General features: G+C 36.5%; 1 protein-coding gene across 1 annotated transcript in view; it reads right to left on the bottom strand.

Annotated features, from left to right (window-relative positions):
• SPOCK3 (SPARC (osteonectin), cwcv and kazal like domains proteoglycan 3) overlaps window positions 1-17,222 on the bottom strand; it is a 486,709-nt gene extending 469,487 nt beyond the window's left edge. The window contains exons 1-2 of the mRNA XM_059374211.1: window positions 17,052-17,222; window positions 16,583-16,771 (exon numbers count right to left, since the gene is read on the bottom strand). Coding sequence (XP_059230194.1) covers window positions 16,583-16,771 — 189 coding nt within the window. The 5' untranslated portion in view covers window positions 17,052-17,222. The remainder of the gene's footprint in view (window positions 1-16,582; window positions 16,772-17,051) is intronic.
• Between the last annotated feature and the right edge of the window lie 522 nt (window positions 17,223-17,744).

Genomic DNA, 17,744 nt, shown 5'->3' with positions numbered 1-17,744 from the left:
CCAGAGTTTATCTCACAGAGGGTAATTCTATTCACAAATTTTTGAAGGGTAATTTATAGTTGCAGTTATACACGGTCCTACTCTGTAATAAATGAAAGGATGAATGAAAGTTTTTGAACATAGAAGCAAAAAAATCAGAGCTATAATGTGGGGGAAATTCATTTATCAATGAGGCTTTAAATGCTACAGGCAAGGAAAAACCTGAAAACATGAAAGTCCTATACAAGACTAGCCTAAGTGAGAGAATGATTTGAGCCAAGGAAGAGTGAATTTGAGTAAATCAGTGGATTTGAAAAGTACTGCAGAGAAGACCTTGATAGGACTTAAATGTGATTTGTTAGGGAACAGTTGGGAGGGAAACACCAAGATACCTTCAATAAAACATTTCCTGTAACCACAAGAGCATTAAAAAAAAAAATCTTTGCACAGATTTAAGATTGTCATAAGTTCTGTAGAAATGACTCTATTACACAACTCACCCTTATCTATGTCATAAATAATCACATCATGAATGACTTGAATCATGAATGACTTGAATGCTGTATGTAAATTTGCACATATCTGAACATTTTCTGGGAAAATGGTCATGGCTGGCCTTTTTGGTCCAGAGAACTAGCTTCAGAAAAATGGCTTAATAACTGTAAAACACTTTATTAATTATGTTGCAGAAGTGGGACGCCTGGGTGGCTCAGTTGGTTAAGCAGCTGCCTTCGGCTCAGGTCATGATCCCAGCGTCCTGGGATCGAGTCCCACATCGGGCTCCTTGCTCCGCAGGGAGCCTGCTTCTCCCTCTGACTCTGCCTTCCACTCTGTCTGCCTGTGCTCGATCTCGCTCGCTTTCTCTCTGACAAATAAATAAATAAAAAATCTTTAAAAAAAAAAAAAAAAAAATTATGTTGCAGAAGTAAACCCTAATATCAAACAATAATATTACAAGTAGTTTTAAAATAAATATAACAAACATCACAGCATAGAGGTAAATATCTATCCCAAACTAATATACATATACAAACTGCTTTATTCTAATTATTGCCTTATTCCAAATATCCCATTATTCCAAAGTTTTTGTTTAAAAAAAAATCTATTTGTAAAACAATGTGAAATGGAATTTATTTGCTATTTTAATTACCTTTTATTAATACATTTGAATTCAAAAAAGTTCATTAAAAAAATCTGAATCTCCTTATCTAGTTGGTCAATTTTATATACAAAATTATTTCAGTTAAAATTATAATATTTTGGGGCAATGGGTGGTTCTATTGGTTAAGCATCTGCCTTCAGCTCAGGTCATGATCCCAGCCAGGGTCCTGGGATGAAGCCCTGCATTGAGCTCCCTGTTCAGTGAGAGCCTGCTTCTCCCTCTCCTCCCCACTTGTGCTCTCTCTCACTTTCTCTGTCTCTTAATAAATAAATATATTAAATAAATAAAATCTTTTAAAAATTATAATAAAACAAAATACAAAAACTTGGAAAATATGCTACTTCAAATTTGTTTAACATACATAATTCTATCATCATATGTTCTTTATAACAGCTTATTTTGGTTTCTATGTAATTTAGCTAATATCTATTTAAGAAAGAGAATTAGTAATGAACATACAATTTATGTCCATTTCAAAAATCAGTCTTAGATATTTTCACATACTGGCTAGTTTCACGTGATACCAATATTGCTATGTCACTGTAAAAATTAAACTGTGGAATTCTTATCATGCTATCTAGGAGACAGTTATTTAAATTTATTGTTTCATTCAAGTTAAAATAAAAAGTTAAACTCACAAAATACAATAAAGAAGGGTTTTTGTTCAACCACAAATACAAATCAGAAACATCACAATCTAGTTCAACAACAAAAAAGTAAACATTAAATTACTTATTCAAGTAGAATTAAAAACAAACATGATTTAATTATACCTAAGATTATCCAATCCTAAAACTACCAACTACTTACAAGGACTATTCACAAAGAGCTTATTTTTGGAGTCCAAGATGACAGGCTACAGAGTAAAAACACTTGAAAGACATTCAAGGACATACAGGCAGACCAATTAGAAGTCAGCAAATTGCTTTTAACTCAAAAAATAAAGTGTGTGAACAGCAAAATAACTGGCCCAGGCCCCCAGGGACATTAATTCTGCCTTAGATGATGTTTAATGTTTTACATTAATTCTCATCTTGGTACCAGGGGTACCAAGAGTAGCATCAGAGATACTTTTGTCACCTTTGACACTGATGGTAAGCTTCTTTTCATGGTCTACCAAATCCACACCTCAGAGCAAAGAGCACATGTAAGTAAAAGAAAGCTCACTCTAAGAATAAACACAAGACTCTGGGCAGCAAAAGCCAGGTGGCTATCTGCTATTCAGAGCAAACAAAGCAGTTCTGAAATTAGATTTCCAGATCTCATTCACTGACCTACAAACTGCTGTGGTTTTCAATGATATTCAAAACTTGATACATGGCAGACACTGAAAATTAAATTCTTTTTCAAATAAGTCTTATTCCCCCAAAATGAGGTAAGGTATTTTCCCCTATCTTTACTACTAATTTGCTACTTGAATTAAACATGTTATTTTCCATTGGCAATTTTCCCACATTTAAAAAACAAAAAAATTTCCTTGAGAAAATGTGTGAAATAAACAAAACAAAACAAAAACAAACACCTATAAATTCTGAAACAAATAACTTTAAATGACAATAACATTAGTCAGCAAAATTGGCAAGTTTAATCAACAAGGAAGTCAGGGAATAATATACTAAAATGTGTTGATCTATGTAAAAACACTTCTTTGCCTAAGGTTACATCCAAATTTCAGAGCTTCCAATCAAGTACTTCCTCAGTTAGCAGTGTGAAGTATGCCTTAATTCACAGTTTCATTAAGTACAACAGTTCTTTAAAACCATAAAGTATATAACAACTCAACTCCAAGAAACTGTATTTCATGTCAAAGAAAATTTTCTTAGGTAATACTAGCCTAATGTTTGCCGATAACAGTGTTCTAGAAAAGTTTTGCCTCAAGGAATGTTCGTTTAGATGAATCTGACTGCCTCAGGGACATTTGTGGAGAATATCAGATGTTGCCAAGGGCACCTTAAACAGTCTTACTGGAAGACTAGGAGGTTGCCTATAATTTCATACTATACTGTATGCCATGAAAGGCCTATAAATATTCTCCTGATATTCTAAAACTGGTTCTTCAGCAGATGCTAATACCATGTGCCAACGCAATTAGCAAGCTCATATTTCAAAGTATCCTGCCTAGAGTACCCTACGTAAATATTTTGAAAGTCACAAAGTAGCCTGATGATAGAAAAGTAAAAGAGCGCTGTGATGAAGGGACTATCAAATTACTATATTTAGGAGCTCTAGCTAGTAAGCATTCTAGCGTATTCAGGAAGATAATGCCCTGTAATGTTTTATATATTTGGAGACACAATTAGATTAAGTTGTTGCATTTTTAGTGTCTCTCCTTCTTTTAATCCTACTAAACAGTGGGCCTTTCCTTATGTTAAGAACAAAAAATGTACAGAATTATCTGGAACATTCAACACATTCCAAAATTGATCATATAAATTTATTTTCATTTTTATCAGAGAATATGTCATAGAGAAACTTATTTCATATAAATATTTAGTATAAAATCTAGCATCAAATAAGCTCATTATTACTTGACTTCAATCAGTACAAAACACAGATATCTTTGAATTTTATTCACTTCATATTTTCTTCAGTCTAGCAGCTAATTAATCTTGCTACAAAACTCTAAAAACAGAGAATCTGCTTTCAGTGAAATGGTTCGTACTTAATAACTTTAATGAAGTTCTAGATGGAAAAGTCTCCTGAATATATGTGAACAACAAAATTATTTTAAAAGCTAGAAACACGATAACGTATTTTATGTTCCAATTCAATTTCATTTCCTTTTAAATCAATAGAATTACAACAGTCTTTGAAATTCAACATAAAACACATAGAAAAATGAGGGATCAGGACACCTGGGTGGCTCAGTTGGTTAAGTGTCTGCCTTAGGCTCAGGTCAGGATCCCAGAGTCCTAGAATGGAGCTCCACATGGGGCTCCCTGATCAGCGGGGAGCCTGCTTATATCTCTCTCTCCCTCTGCCTGCCCCCCCCCATGCTTGTGTTATTTTGCCCACTCTCTATCTCTCTCTAATAAATAAATAAAATCTTCGGGAAAAAAAAAAAAAGAAAGAAAGAAAAATGAGTGATCTACTGTGGACAGAAATTGGTAGGCTGCCTCAGCACCGATTCAACACTGATTACACTTGTTTATCTATGATAATAATGTGTGAATTCCTGGTATTTAATTGTAAGAAAAAACCTTTTCCTTTTCCGCTTTTATCCACATGGAAAATAAATCCACAACTGTAGGGGGGTTGAAGTTAAACACAATGACACCTCACAGTTTCCAAAGATGCTATAGTTGTATTTCTAAGCCAAATAACACCTATTGTAAAAACAATTAGTAGTCCCTTTAACAGCCACTCCTGCCTACCTGAGATATTCAGAATTTCATTGTGATATCAAAAGAATCACTACTAAAACTGCCAACTGTGTGCAACTGTCATATATAGTACGCCTCTAGGGATAAAAACTATTCTTTGAATGATATAAGGTACAATGCAAATACTGGACTTCCATTCACTAATAATGATTTACTTTAAAATCTAATGAAAAGGCAGGCTATGAGAAGTTTTCTATTGCAGTTTCAAGATACAATTATCAAATTATAGTGAAATCATTGTCATCTCGTATAAGTGATGCTCCTTCAATAACTGTAATAAAAATTCCAAATCATTATCAATGTATTGGTCCAGCAGAAATTAACATACAGTTATTGTGATCATTTAAAAGAACCAAATATAACATTTCAAGAGGGAGAAAAACAGTTTGAGCTGTTCATGATGACTCATTCAAAGCACCCAGCTGTTAAAAATAAGAATAAACATATAAACATGATCTTCAGAGCTAGAGAAAGTGGGTCCAACTCTCACTAATCTTGGTCAGATTAATTAAGTTTATTGAAGCTAGCCTATCCCATTTACAAGAGGAGATTAATAATCTCTACCTTTATGTTATTAAAATATTATACTAAAAAAACTCAATTGAAAAATGGGCAGTTCTTAAAAAATTTAAGGATAGAATTACCATATGATCCTGCAATCCCAATTCTAAGTGTATTTCAAAAAAATTGAAAGCAGGATCTTGAAGAGATATTTACACACTCACGCTCATAGCAGCCTTTTTCATGATACCGAAGATGTGGGAACAGAACAATCCAAGTGCCCATCAATAGATGAAAGCATATAGTACAGTATGTAAGGGCAAGAGAGTGGAGCCAGAATGCCAGTACTAGAGATAATCCTGCTGATAACACCTGTCTGACCCTGGGCCTCAGTTTCCTTGCCTACATACTGAGATAATAATTGGGCCCTCCTATAGGTTTGTCACTAATTAATATGTAAAAACTTTTAATACTACTGACATTAGATATGAAAGTGCTTGCTATTACACTATTATTAATATCTATACAAGGAATAATCTGTCACTACTTAATATTATATATTTTTTTATTTTATTTTATTTAAAATATTTGCCTCTTTTGATATTTTGAATGAGTACATTTTTACCATTTCACCCCCTCTATTTATGAGTAGAACTTTTAAAATAGCTTATTCATATGAAGTATAAAAAAATGTATTCATTTAAACTATTTTAAAAGCCATTTGATTAGAGTAATAGCTATTCATTAAATAAAATATTCTAATTATTTCCAATAAAAGTGTATAATAAATTTGCATTTATTTTTATAAATATGAGCCTTTAATTTCCCTGGCATCTTTTTTTCCCATCTACATTATTTTGACATTTTAGTTGACACACACACAGAGGTATAGATATCGTACATATTTAATTATTACATAATTAAAGATTTTTCATATTAACATAATTAGCACAGATGATTAGTTTTCAAAAATAAAACAAGACAAATAGAGGATATCCATTATAAAAAATAACCCAGCCAAGTATAAATGTAGTTTATTTTACCTTGTATGTTCAGAAAACATAGATAAAGATATGGTATTATGTTATTGACAAAATCCCAAAACAATCATCTGAAAATACACACATTAGCATATAGTTAAGCCTTAAATTAATATAAAGAACTTAAAAGAAAGTTATGGGGGAAAAAATCATTACATATTTATTACTTGCTATTTGATTATGTGTAGAAAATACACATTTATACCAAATTTAAGTTCCTTTTTTAATTAATATCATTAGTAAACCAAACTATTGAATAACAGAACCTAACAAAATTACAGATTGCTATAATGGTAAAGTACTTCATATTTTCTTTTGTATATTTAAAAAGTATAGCTTTAAAATCAATGACGTTTCTAGTGAAGCAGTCATGAAAACATATGGAATTGTATTGAATTATCTCTATTTTACAATAAGAATGATAATACTGATTAGAAGTATCCAAAGTACATAGACTATACATAAAAAAAGAAGTCTACCTTACTTAAATTCTAAAGATTTTATTAGTGATTGCCTTTAAACCTATTAAATGGACCAATGAAATATCACAGTGTTATTTACAAAGGAGGAAATAAAAGTGTGTATTAGGCCTGAATTCTGAATAGACAAATCAGCTATAAATGTTCAGAAGTAGGAGACACTATTTCTGACAAAGGTCATTATTTCCTTGATAAAGTAAGAAGCTTGTGATTGGGATATCAAGACCCAGGTGATTTCCAATAGAAGAATGTTGAGGAAAATATCATCCTTTGAAAAAAATTACATGACTGCAGAGACAAAATGGTTTTATAAAGACTTTACCTTTCTACCATGTATATTTGTATGCTATATTGTTATTATTAATTTAATTATAAGATATTCTAAGTGTGAGCAAATATTAAGCAAAAATTTTGTGATCACTTTGAAATAATTGGGCCATGACTATATATATATACATGAAAGAAAAATGAATACTAAAGTTTTCATTTTGCAAATATGAGCAAGCATTCAAAGATCTCTTAAAAAAATAACAAAATGGTGCAATTCACCATCTCTTCTTATGATCCAGGCAAGGAATTCAGCCATCTCTGATGTCAAGAGTCAAACTCAAAAGCATAAAGCTTCTATGGCATTTCTGGCAAATCTTACTTTGTATACCATCTTGTAACTCTCCCAGAGATACTAATGCTAAAGAGATTATCTTCCTTGTTTCCAGAACTAATTGCTGTGTGAATTCAGCAATGGCATCATTTCTAGTACTATTCAGGGAAAGGTACTTTGCATTTAATGATACTTGCCTTTCCCCACGCTACCGCATTAGAGGAAATAAAAACCTTGTATAGAGAGTGTTCTTTCCCAACTAAGTGAACAACAAGTAATTTCTTTTTCTTTTTTTTTAAGATTTTATTTATTTTGGATTTAATTATTTGACAGAGAGACAGAGAAAGAAAGAGCAGGGTGGGGGGAGGGGAAGAGGGAGAGGGAGAAGCATACTACCTGCTGAGCAAAGAGCTGCATGTGGGGCTCTATCCCAGAAAGACACTTAACCCACTGAGCTACCCAAGTGTCCCAACAATAAATAAATTCTAATTTCTTCCCACCAATCACACTACCTATCTGGACCTGTGGCCAAATATCCATAACTTAAACAACAACAAAAAAATTTTTCACAGAAGATAATACTAAATGATTTCACTAGAAAAAGGACTTGTCATTCGATGAGGCTCTCCTTAAAAATGTATGTGGGTGTTCTTCTTTGATCTGACCTCCAACATTTTCTCTTAGATATTAGCAAACTACTACTCCCTCGAGCTTCTACATCCAGAACCTTAGATACTAGATGTTCCAGCTCTACTCTGAACAGAGGACAGAGGGATAATCTTAATTTAGGGAGGGAATAAGATAGAAGGAAGGCTAATAAGTAATGGGAATTGACAAAAATTCCCATCCATGGGCACAAGGAATAATTTCAAGAGACACTTAGATGAATGAAACAGACATAGTTGTTACAAATATTTTCCTCCTCGTGTCTGGCTTTCCCTTCTTCCTTTTACTGTTATTTTTTTCCCTTTAGAGATGACATTCCATAGCCCCCCATTCAGCAAGGTATAGCCATGTCACTGAGTTGAGGTCCTTGAGATACACACAATGACAATGTCCTGGTAAGTTCTAGGGTAAGGTGCATTGACCTTCTCTTCAATCTTTCCCGCTGGATAGGAAATGACAATTGATGATAGAAAATACTGAGAGAGTGATCCTGGAAGTTCAGACCTGGACTGCTCATTTTGTCAAGCTCACTTTAACCATCACCTGGTTGGGAAATAAAATTCTATCTTAATTCAGGCAAGTTGATTCAGAGCCCCCATTTTGCAAGAACTTAACCTATCTCTGACTAACACACTGGCATTATAGGTGAGGTAGAAGTCAAAGACATAAATCTGGACTATCTGTAAAATATCTGGATTCAGCCATACAACCATTAAATGAAGTGCAGCAGTTGAAAAAGGGGGAAGATACTGGTTTTTAACATTACGTAGTAGGCAGCAAAAAATATTTAAAAACCTTAGAGCAAAAAATTATGTGGTCAAAGAGAAACTATAGGAAAAGAATCGGATGAACTGGCAGAGGGAGTGCCAAGATGCATATAATTCCCATCTACTGTTATCACTCTGAAATTGAACATGACAGTTTTGGCACAGTGTTTCCATTTTAGTGCATTTTGAAACTTATGGACTAAACCAGTTTTGTACTTGAAACCTTATATTTTATATAAAATTAAATTTTCATTTATATTACGGAACTGGGCTGGCAGTGGTGAGAAATGGAAATGGTCAATAAAAAGCAATACAGTTCTAAAAGCCTTTACTTAATGACTGCAGATGGCAATGCACATTAAATATAATGTTCCTGTATTTATTAAATATGTTTCCAATGTTAACTCTAAGCCTTCACTGTGCTAATGCTAGGTGAACTGTAGGATTTTTTTTTTTTTAAGATTTATTTATTTACTTACTTACTTGAGAAAGCATGGGCGGGAGGGGTGGAGGGAAAGGGAGACCATCTCAAGCAGACCCCACACTGAGCACTAAGCGTGACACGGGGCTTTAACTCACAACTCTGAGATCACATCCTGAGCAGAAAACAAGGGTTGGATGCTTAACCAACTGCATCCTAGCACCCCTGAACTGTAGGTTTTTTGAGAGGGAAGAGACTACCATCTGTAACTGTAGAGAGTTCAGCATCTAATAAGGAGAAGAATCTGTAAACTAGGGGAGGTAGAATGAGTAGAAAAAAAAATGAAAGAGTTTTCATAAATGGGGAAAATGTAAGTGAATACTCCAAGAACTTATAGCATAGAAGAGTCAAATTTCAGATGTATATATGGATATAGATATAAATAATATAATATAATAAAATAATTCTAGCCCAGATCATGAAAAGTAAAGTTGCATAGGAATATAAAATGTTACTCTGAGTCAGAATCATGAGATCTGAAAGCAGTCTTACCGTAGTCTTATTGTAAAAGTAGGAAAAAAGATGTTTTATAGCAATATATGATGTTCTTTTGGTATACTAGGTAAAAAGCTGAAGTGTGTAATCACAAGCAAGCTGACTTCTCTTAAGAGCCAGAAAGGCACGTGGTGACCACACATATAATAGCAAAGGCGATTATGCTTGCATTTGCAAGATGCAGAAAGCTAAACTAGGGAGAAAAAAAAATGTCTTAACAACATTTTAGAGGGAGTGCCTATTTTCTTTTTTTTTAGATTTTTTAAGATTTTTTGTTTATTTATTTGACAGAGAGAGAAAGAGATCACAAGTAGGCAGAGAGGCAGGCAGAGAGGGAGGGGGAAGCAGGCTCCCTGCCAAGCAGAGAGCCCAATGTGGGGCTCAATCCCAGGACATTGAGATCATGACCTGAGTCAAAGGCAGAGGCTTAACCCACTAAGCCACCCAGGCGCCCCCGAGGGAGTGCCTATTTTCTAATTAGCATGTAAAAAATATTTATAATACGAGATATAATCACTTTGGTTTCCTGATGATTTAATGTTACTTATTTGAAGACAAACACATACAAAATATATTATAATACATACATATTTATGCATAAACCTATATGTACATGCATATAAATGTATTTTACATATATATATTTAAATCACAAAGTAATTTACTTCTTATTCTACTTGGTTACACCTTCTTAATAATTCACTAGAAGTAATGAGAACTGGAGAGTTAAAAGTACTTCCCTATAATTTCTATGTGTTAGAAGAACCCAAGCAAATTGACTAAATTTTGTACTCAATTCAAATGGGGTCTTAAAATGTGATGGCAGTTCTACCTGACAGTCCCTTCCCAGAAATGAGTGGCATTCTCTGACCTGCTCTTCTCATGTGACATCTGACTTGACAAAATCAATCTTAACTGGTGAGTTTGGTAGTGGTGGTCATAGTGGTGGGTGGGTGGGTTAAGAAATAGGTAGTGGAGGTTGTACCACACCTTTCTTTAACTAGGACTCAGATGTCACAGATTGGGGTTAGACTACTTTATGGGGTTAGCCCTTTGCTGCTGTAGTAACTCACTCACTCCAGAATCTTCAAAGACTACTTATTGCTTCTCTATAGTCAATTGCCTCTTTCTTGATTGAGTCCTCTAGTGATTTAAACAATATGAATACTAGTCAAATATTAAAAAAATCACCTGCTACAATCTTTACTGGGTCTGATTTGCAAGTACGTATACTATATACACTATATACACTTTCATGCATTTGTAAACACAGTGTGGACCATAGTCATCAATAGATCAAAGGAGAAAAAAAGATAAAAGTAAGAGAGGAAAAACACTTGTGGGAATGCAACAGACTGACTGTGAAGAATTACCAAAGACAGCCTATGTGCTCAAGTATGATAAAATATAGGTAACGGTTACCACAGTTCAAGATATTGTTTCATGGTAAGAAACACTAAAAACGTACTTTTTAAAATCAGAATTAGATATTCATTATTGAGAAAGTGTTCCTGAACAGAGAGAATAGTGGTTTGATTTGTTCAGTTTCTCTAATTATTAATAATTATTTTTTACATATTGTTTAAAAATAAAGTAGTAAAATGTCCCTTCCTCCTCTTAGCACATCCCAAAGGTAACCATTTCATAATATATATGAATATGAAATCATCACACTGTACAACTTAAATATCTACAATTTTGTCAATTATATCTCAAGTAAGAAAATTATTTTTAATGTACTACAAAGGAGAAGCCCTCATGCTAAAGGTATGCTGACTGTTTAGGTAATACAACCAGGGTGCATCATAAATCTAAGGAAATTACTGAGAAAGTATTCTTTAAAGATTATGTCTAAATCTCTATGCCTTTTAAAGTAATGAAATACTTTACTTGCAGTAGGCATAGAAACCAATTGTTCATTTACTAACTAATAGCAGTAAAAGTTGATAGACTCTCAGGGGGCTTTACTCCTCTGTAGCCTCTAAGTGGCAGGAAATATCCCACCCCCCCATCAGCCATTACCTCTCAAATAATCTGTATACTCTACTAAGATGAAACCTCAACTCAAATGAGAAAAGGCAATAAAAAAAAAAGGTTAAGAAAGGCTATTGTACTATCCAATATATCCAAATCAGGCATTTTAAAATTCAACTTCTAATTTGAGGGTTGCTGAGACGCGTAAGTCTGTATTTTACATTTTCACAACACTTAACATGTCCTTTAAGGTTGAATTTTTTAAAGTCAAATTGTAAGACTTTTTTATTGTTTTCAGTATATCTAAAGGGTATTAAAAATTAGTTAAGGAATCAGTGCAAACTGAAGTTGATTATGGGTTTTGCAAGAAGAATGGCAAGCATCTCTTGAAACAATGTTCAAAATGATCCCCAGGTTGTCATTCGTCTGTTTTGTAAGATGACGAGGTTGTGGTTATGATTTTCTCCAATAGTCTTTTTTTTTTAAGATTTTTATTTATTTATTTGACAGAGATCACAAGTAGGCAGAGAGACCAACAGAGATTGGAGGAAGCAGGCTCCCCGCAGAGCAGAGAGCCCGACGTGGGGCTTGATCCCAGCACCCTGAGATCCTGACTTGAGTGAAGGCAGAGGCTTTAACCCACTGAGACACCCAGGTACCCCTCCAATAGTCTTTTCTTAGAGGAGTTTAGGTTCACAGAGAAATGAGAGGACGGTACATGCTACCATAAAAGCATAACCTCCCCATTAGGAATGCTCTCTACCAGAGTGCTCCATTTGTTACAGTAGATGAATCTACACTGAAACCTCATAATTACTTAAAGTCTATAGTTTACCTTAGAGTTCATTCTTGGGGGTGTATTTTCTATGGGTTTGAGCAAAGGTATAATGATATATATCAACCATTATACAAACACAAGGAGTATTTTCACTGCCCTCAAAATTTTCTGTGCTGTACCTGTTCATCCCTCCTCTCACCCTCTACCTCCACTCCCAGGTATTTTTATTGAACAATAAATTTAATCAGAAGCATTTGAATGTCAGCAGATGGGTACAGTTCTGATTTTATTACATGAGTTATTTGAAATTAGCATGGCCACATTGCCATGTACACTTTTATTACACTGCTTCCAATATACAGTATCTTTTTTTTTGTCATTTTTAATTACAATATGTACTTCGGAGAAGTCATAGTAGTTTAGATTGATAAAGGCGTTATATCATTTATTATCAATTACTTCATTGGTTTCCAAATTCCATATTCATTTATTACATGATTACGGCAAGCATGAATTGCCTTAATTGACTTATAAAACACAAATATTTGAAATATGCAATATATGGACCACTTGATTCAGAAGCTAATGACTTTGTTTTCTTTTAATGATCTAGATTTTCAATTCTCCTCATAAGCATGCATACATTTATACATGTAAGAATGGAGTGAAGGAATTCCTTACACCTGCTCTTGGTAAAGGTAGTATCCCACAATTGTTCCACTGGGAAATCTGGAGTTCTTGATTTTATCACTACTCAACAGAACTAAAAAGGTAGTAAATGTGATGTAACCAGGGTGCCTGGGTGGCTCAGTGGGTTAAGCCATTGCCTTCGGCTCAGGTCATGATCTCAGGGTCCTGGGATCGAGTCCCGCGTCGGGCTCTCTGCTCGGCAGGGAGCCTGCTTCCCTCTCTCTCTCTGCCTGCCTCTCTGTCTACTTGTGATTTCTCTCTGTCAAATAAATAAATAAAATATTTAAAAAAAAAAAAAATGTGATGTAACCAGTGTATCTGTTAAACATATCTTGTTGAAAGTTTTTTGTTTGTTCGCTTTATTTTAAAAATCATAAAATTATACTCTGAACATAGTCATTCTGGATCTATCTACTATACTTACTTTTAAGTGAGTTGACTTCTCTGTATCTTCAAGTAAAATTTTTATTTTTCCTAAGATGTAGTAGTTAGAATGTCCACAGGACTTTTTATACTAATTTGCAAAAGGACAGGTTTTCTGTGTATATACTGACATTCTGTACACTTTAAAGGGCAACAAAACTTTGTTCAAAGAGCATTGTTAGTATAAACTGGTCAAAATTATTTGAAGTTTCTTCTGTGTTAAGTTTGGCTTTGGTTTAATTATTTCTCTGTGATTTATATTGAGGAAATTGAGAAAATGAGTCATCAATGGCAGTGTTTCCTATGTTCATCTACTCTTACATAATACTTCCTTTCCATGTTCCTGATTCCTAAAGCTTTATTATACATAGTATATAGTTATATATTTGAATTGCATATAATATATAAAAAATACATCTATCTTAAAAACCATTCAGTTAAAATATAATGATGGATTGCATTTTCAAATATTATTCAAAGTAGTTTTCAAATATAATTGAAAAGAAGATATAGTTCAAACTTTCATTAAGGAATTACTTGTAAAATAATATTGCTTGTGTAAAATAGTCACACACAAAAAAAGTAAAGACTAATTCTAGTCTTGGTTATGCTTAGGTATTTCTAACCTTTTTTGTAAATAAAATTAACTACTTCTTTAGGAGAGAAAAGTAGACATAAGTACTTCAGTTAAATTATTTCTAAAAGAAGAGATTGATATCTTTGTTTCCTTGTCTTTGTATAAACTAAGTATGCAAATCCATTACTTAAGATATCAATGCTGATGCAGAACATTTAAAGGTAGATTCATGCAGCACAAACACTTCAAGCAATGCCTCATCACCTTGGGCTTCCAGATGAAAATGAAAAAAAAAAAAAAATAAAGCCATAATCTTAAAAAATACAGAATAAAAAAAAAAAGTTAATGATTCCCAAGAAGGGAAAAATAATCTGTACATTAGCAGTGAGGTGAATGGTCTAAATACAGATTCTGCATTCTGAGTTGAGATGTTACACTATCACCATACATTTTATCATGTTAAGAATAAGCAACAGGTGGCTAAAAGGGTGGAAAAAAGATAACACTTATCTTCTCCATGCCCTCCAAAAGCTATCTTTACAAAAACATAATTATCTTAATAAGTAGTAATGCTAAAACCTGATATAATTTTTAAATAGATAATTTATTATATTTTCATTATTACATGTCCTTCAAAACAAGTATTTGCTAAAAATATTTCAGTAAATCCTTTATTTAAATTTAACATATACTTTTAATGGTCCCCCCCACCCCCGCCCTGCACCAGAGATCAACTAAGGATAACTGAAAGTACTATAACAATAAAATGATCTATTCTGTGTCTGTATAAGTTGGATGAATGATTCCTAGAATATTTAATTATTTCAGGCAACACACCTTGCCTCCATAGTTTTAATCAAACACACTTACAAACTGTTCAAGCATAACTGGTTGCCTTTAAAAATGCAATAAAGGAATTTGAATAAAGTCAGAGTACAGGAAGATCGAAGGTTTAAAATATATTTTGGGGAAGAAAGCCTAACATTTATTTTAAAAGATTTTCAAGCAGCCATCAATAAATAAAATGTCATTATGTGAAGCATTGTTCACATAATGACAAAATCTTCATTTTTTTTTCCAAATGAGGATATGATAAGCAGAAATCCTTCTCCAGGTTTAGAAATATCTCATTTGCTTGCTTGCTTTTTTGATTGTATTCAATATTAGCATAAACTTAAAAAAATGTGTAAAGGATTTTGGTTAACACTCAAATGATTTGAAGCTTTGTTCGTAAAACGTGTAAGACAGAGTCCTCCATTAAGTATTATCATTATCTTACCATTTTTCACCCCTGTACCCATGCCTAGTATCTATGAGTTACATCTAATTTTGAAGTGAAAATCAGCGTCTCTTCAGGAATCCCTCTGCCAGAAACAGCTACGTGTTTTGCCTCTTCAGTTGACTCATGTGAGGGGTGTTGGGAGCAGGGGATAGAGGAGCCAAGATGAAAACTAATCTAAGCTTCCATTTATTTTCCCAAATCGTGACAGAGTGTGAGCTGATGAAAGAAGTTAACTCATGTCTACGTAGGGCAGTGCAGATGGACTCCAGGAGAAATTCTCTCAAATGTCACCATAAAGGTTGGCAGGGTGTCTGTGAATCACTCTCGCTTCCTTTCGGGCCTCCCGGGTTTTAAAAGGTGGGCTGGGGGTGGGGGCGGTAATCCGGGGCCCAGGCCGCCACCTCGCTGGGACAGCCAAGTTGAAAGCTGGGAGGTGAACCGCGCTTCTCCCGCCCGCAGCTCTTCCCCGGCTCCATTCAGATCAGTTGGGGAAAATGACTGGAAGTCACCCCCAGCGACTCCAAGGCAAACAAACGTCTCAACACCTGCCTCGTTCTTAATAACCCTTGAGGACACACCCCGGGGGAGTCTACAGTTTAACCCTTTCAGAGCCCCCCCCTACGGAAGTCCCCCCGCCACGACCCCCCTCACCGGGCGGATTTTCCGGCAGGGATGCATTCCGGAATAAAACCGTATCGAATGCGCTACAAACATGCTCTGTGTTAAAGTTAATGCTGGAGCACAAATCTGATCAGCAATTTGATGGGATCAAGCGCAGTTCAACTTCTGCCCGCTGGTGCGCCCAAACCACCTCCCACCCCTGGGAGAGCCGGCATTTAGAAATCTTACATCTTCCTCCCTCCTCCCTCAAATTCCTTAATGGACCATTAGTAACGGGATCGATCCTAGTTGCTTGAGTGGCAATCCATCGCCAAGGCGCATCTATCTGCCGTGTTTACTACTGCCAGAAACACCATTCAAAAGTTGAGAAGGTAGAGCCAAGCACTTTGGAAACCTTTGGGGGCCGAGGGAGGTGGGGAGGAACGCGGGAGACGAGGATGCAGGAGGCAGGAGGGCACCTGGTGAGATCTGAACTCCGGGGCAGCCAGCAAGCAGCTTCTCCCGAGCACTAGCCGGGAGGGGTCATCGCCACCGCTAACTTCCCCCACCCCGAGCGCCGCCCGGCTCCCCGCGCCCCTGTCCTCGGAAAATCGAGTCCGCCGCCCACCCGCCCGCAGCCGCCGCGGCCCCCGCCTGGGAGCAGCGCGCTCTTGCGTCCGGGGATGGGGGTGCGCAGCACTTACGTCTCGGAATTTGTTCCACTGTCCGACTTCCTTGTCATACTGAGAGATCGTGGTGAGCCATTGTTTATCGTCCAGAAAATTACCGCCGTCCGACCGCCCCCCGGCCGCAGCCACCGCCGCCGCAGCGGCGAGAGCCTGACTGCACCAAGCGGCTGCACACACACACAATACGGCTGACACCTTGAGCATCTGGGAAAGGAGACACAACCGGGGGGCGGGGAGGGGGGCAGTGTCAAACAAGGGGTAAGAAGACCGGGAAACCCGGGAATACATGCATCAGCGACGACAGGGGTAGAGGGAGGAGGAGACAAGCAGGGACGGGGTGCCCCCTCCCCGGAGGTTTTACCCCCAAACCCGGGCGCTCACACACGCGCAGACCCGCAGACCCGGGGGAGGAGAGGGGGTATAAGGGAGGAAGCCCCAGCTGCGGCACCCCGCGCGGGCAAAAGAATGCTTCCAGGCACATCACCTTGTTGTGAGCTTGCACTGAGCTCGCAGCTCCTGCTGGAAACGCAGCCCGGCTCTGCTAACTCGCCGCTTTCAGGAGCTGCTGCACGCGCCGCTGTCTGGAGCGGTCCACTCAGCTCTCTGCGCCAGGCGCGCTCCCCGCATCTCCACCTCCCCCCGCGCGCTCTTCTCTCGTTTACTCCCCTGGCTTCACCCCTCCCTCCCCCAGCTCCTTTTTTTATTTTTTTCCTCTCCCTTTCCCACCTCCTCCTATCCCACCTTCCTCTCTCTGGATCTGAGCTGCAGTCGAGTCCGGATGCGACGCTCGGCTGAAGGCAGAGGATGCGGTAGCTGCTCGCCTAGGAATCCTTATCTGCTTTATAACCTCTCCCCTCCAGAAGAGGTTCTCATCTTCGCGAGACTGCCTGAACATTCTCTCTGCTCCAGGACTGATTTAACACAAAATAGCTGTAGCTCCCTTAGTTGTCTCTGGTCTGCGATTTCAAAGCTGGTCACTCAGACGTGGGAAATGAGATCTGAAGAAAACTTTATGCATCGCCAAGTCACGAATCCCTTGGAGTTTAAGTCCTGTAAACCTCTTGGACTGAGCTCCACCCTAAGAGCCATATCTGTAGGGTCTTGGGAGATGCTTAATGCCGAAAATTAAAGAATGTTTGAGTGAATTCTGGATTATAACAGTGCAGACTTTCACGTT

The sequence above is a fragment of the Mustela nigripes genome, chromosome 1 (assembly GCF_022355385.1).
Source record: "Mustela nigripes isolate SB6536 chromosome 1, MUSNIG.SB6536, whole genome shotgun sequence".
NCBI classification, from domain to species: Eukaryota; Metazoa; Chordata; class Mammalia; order Carnivora; family Mustelidae; genus Mustela; species Mustela nigripes.
Note: the sequence above shows the minus strand (reverse complement) of the source record. Positions and strands in the feature narration are given on the sequence as shown.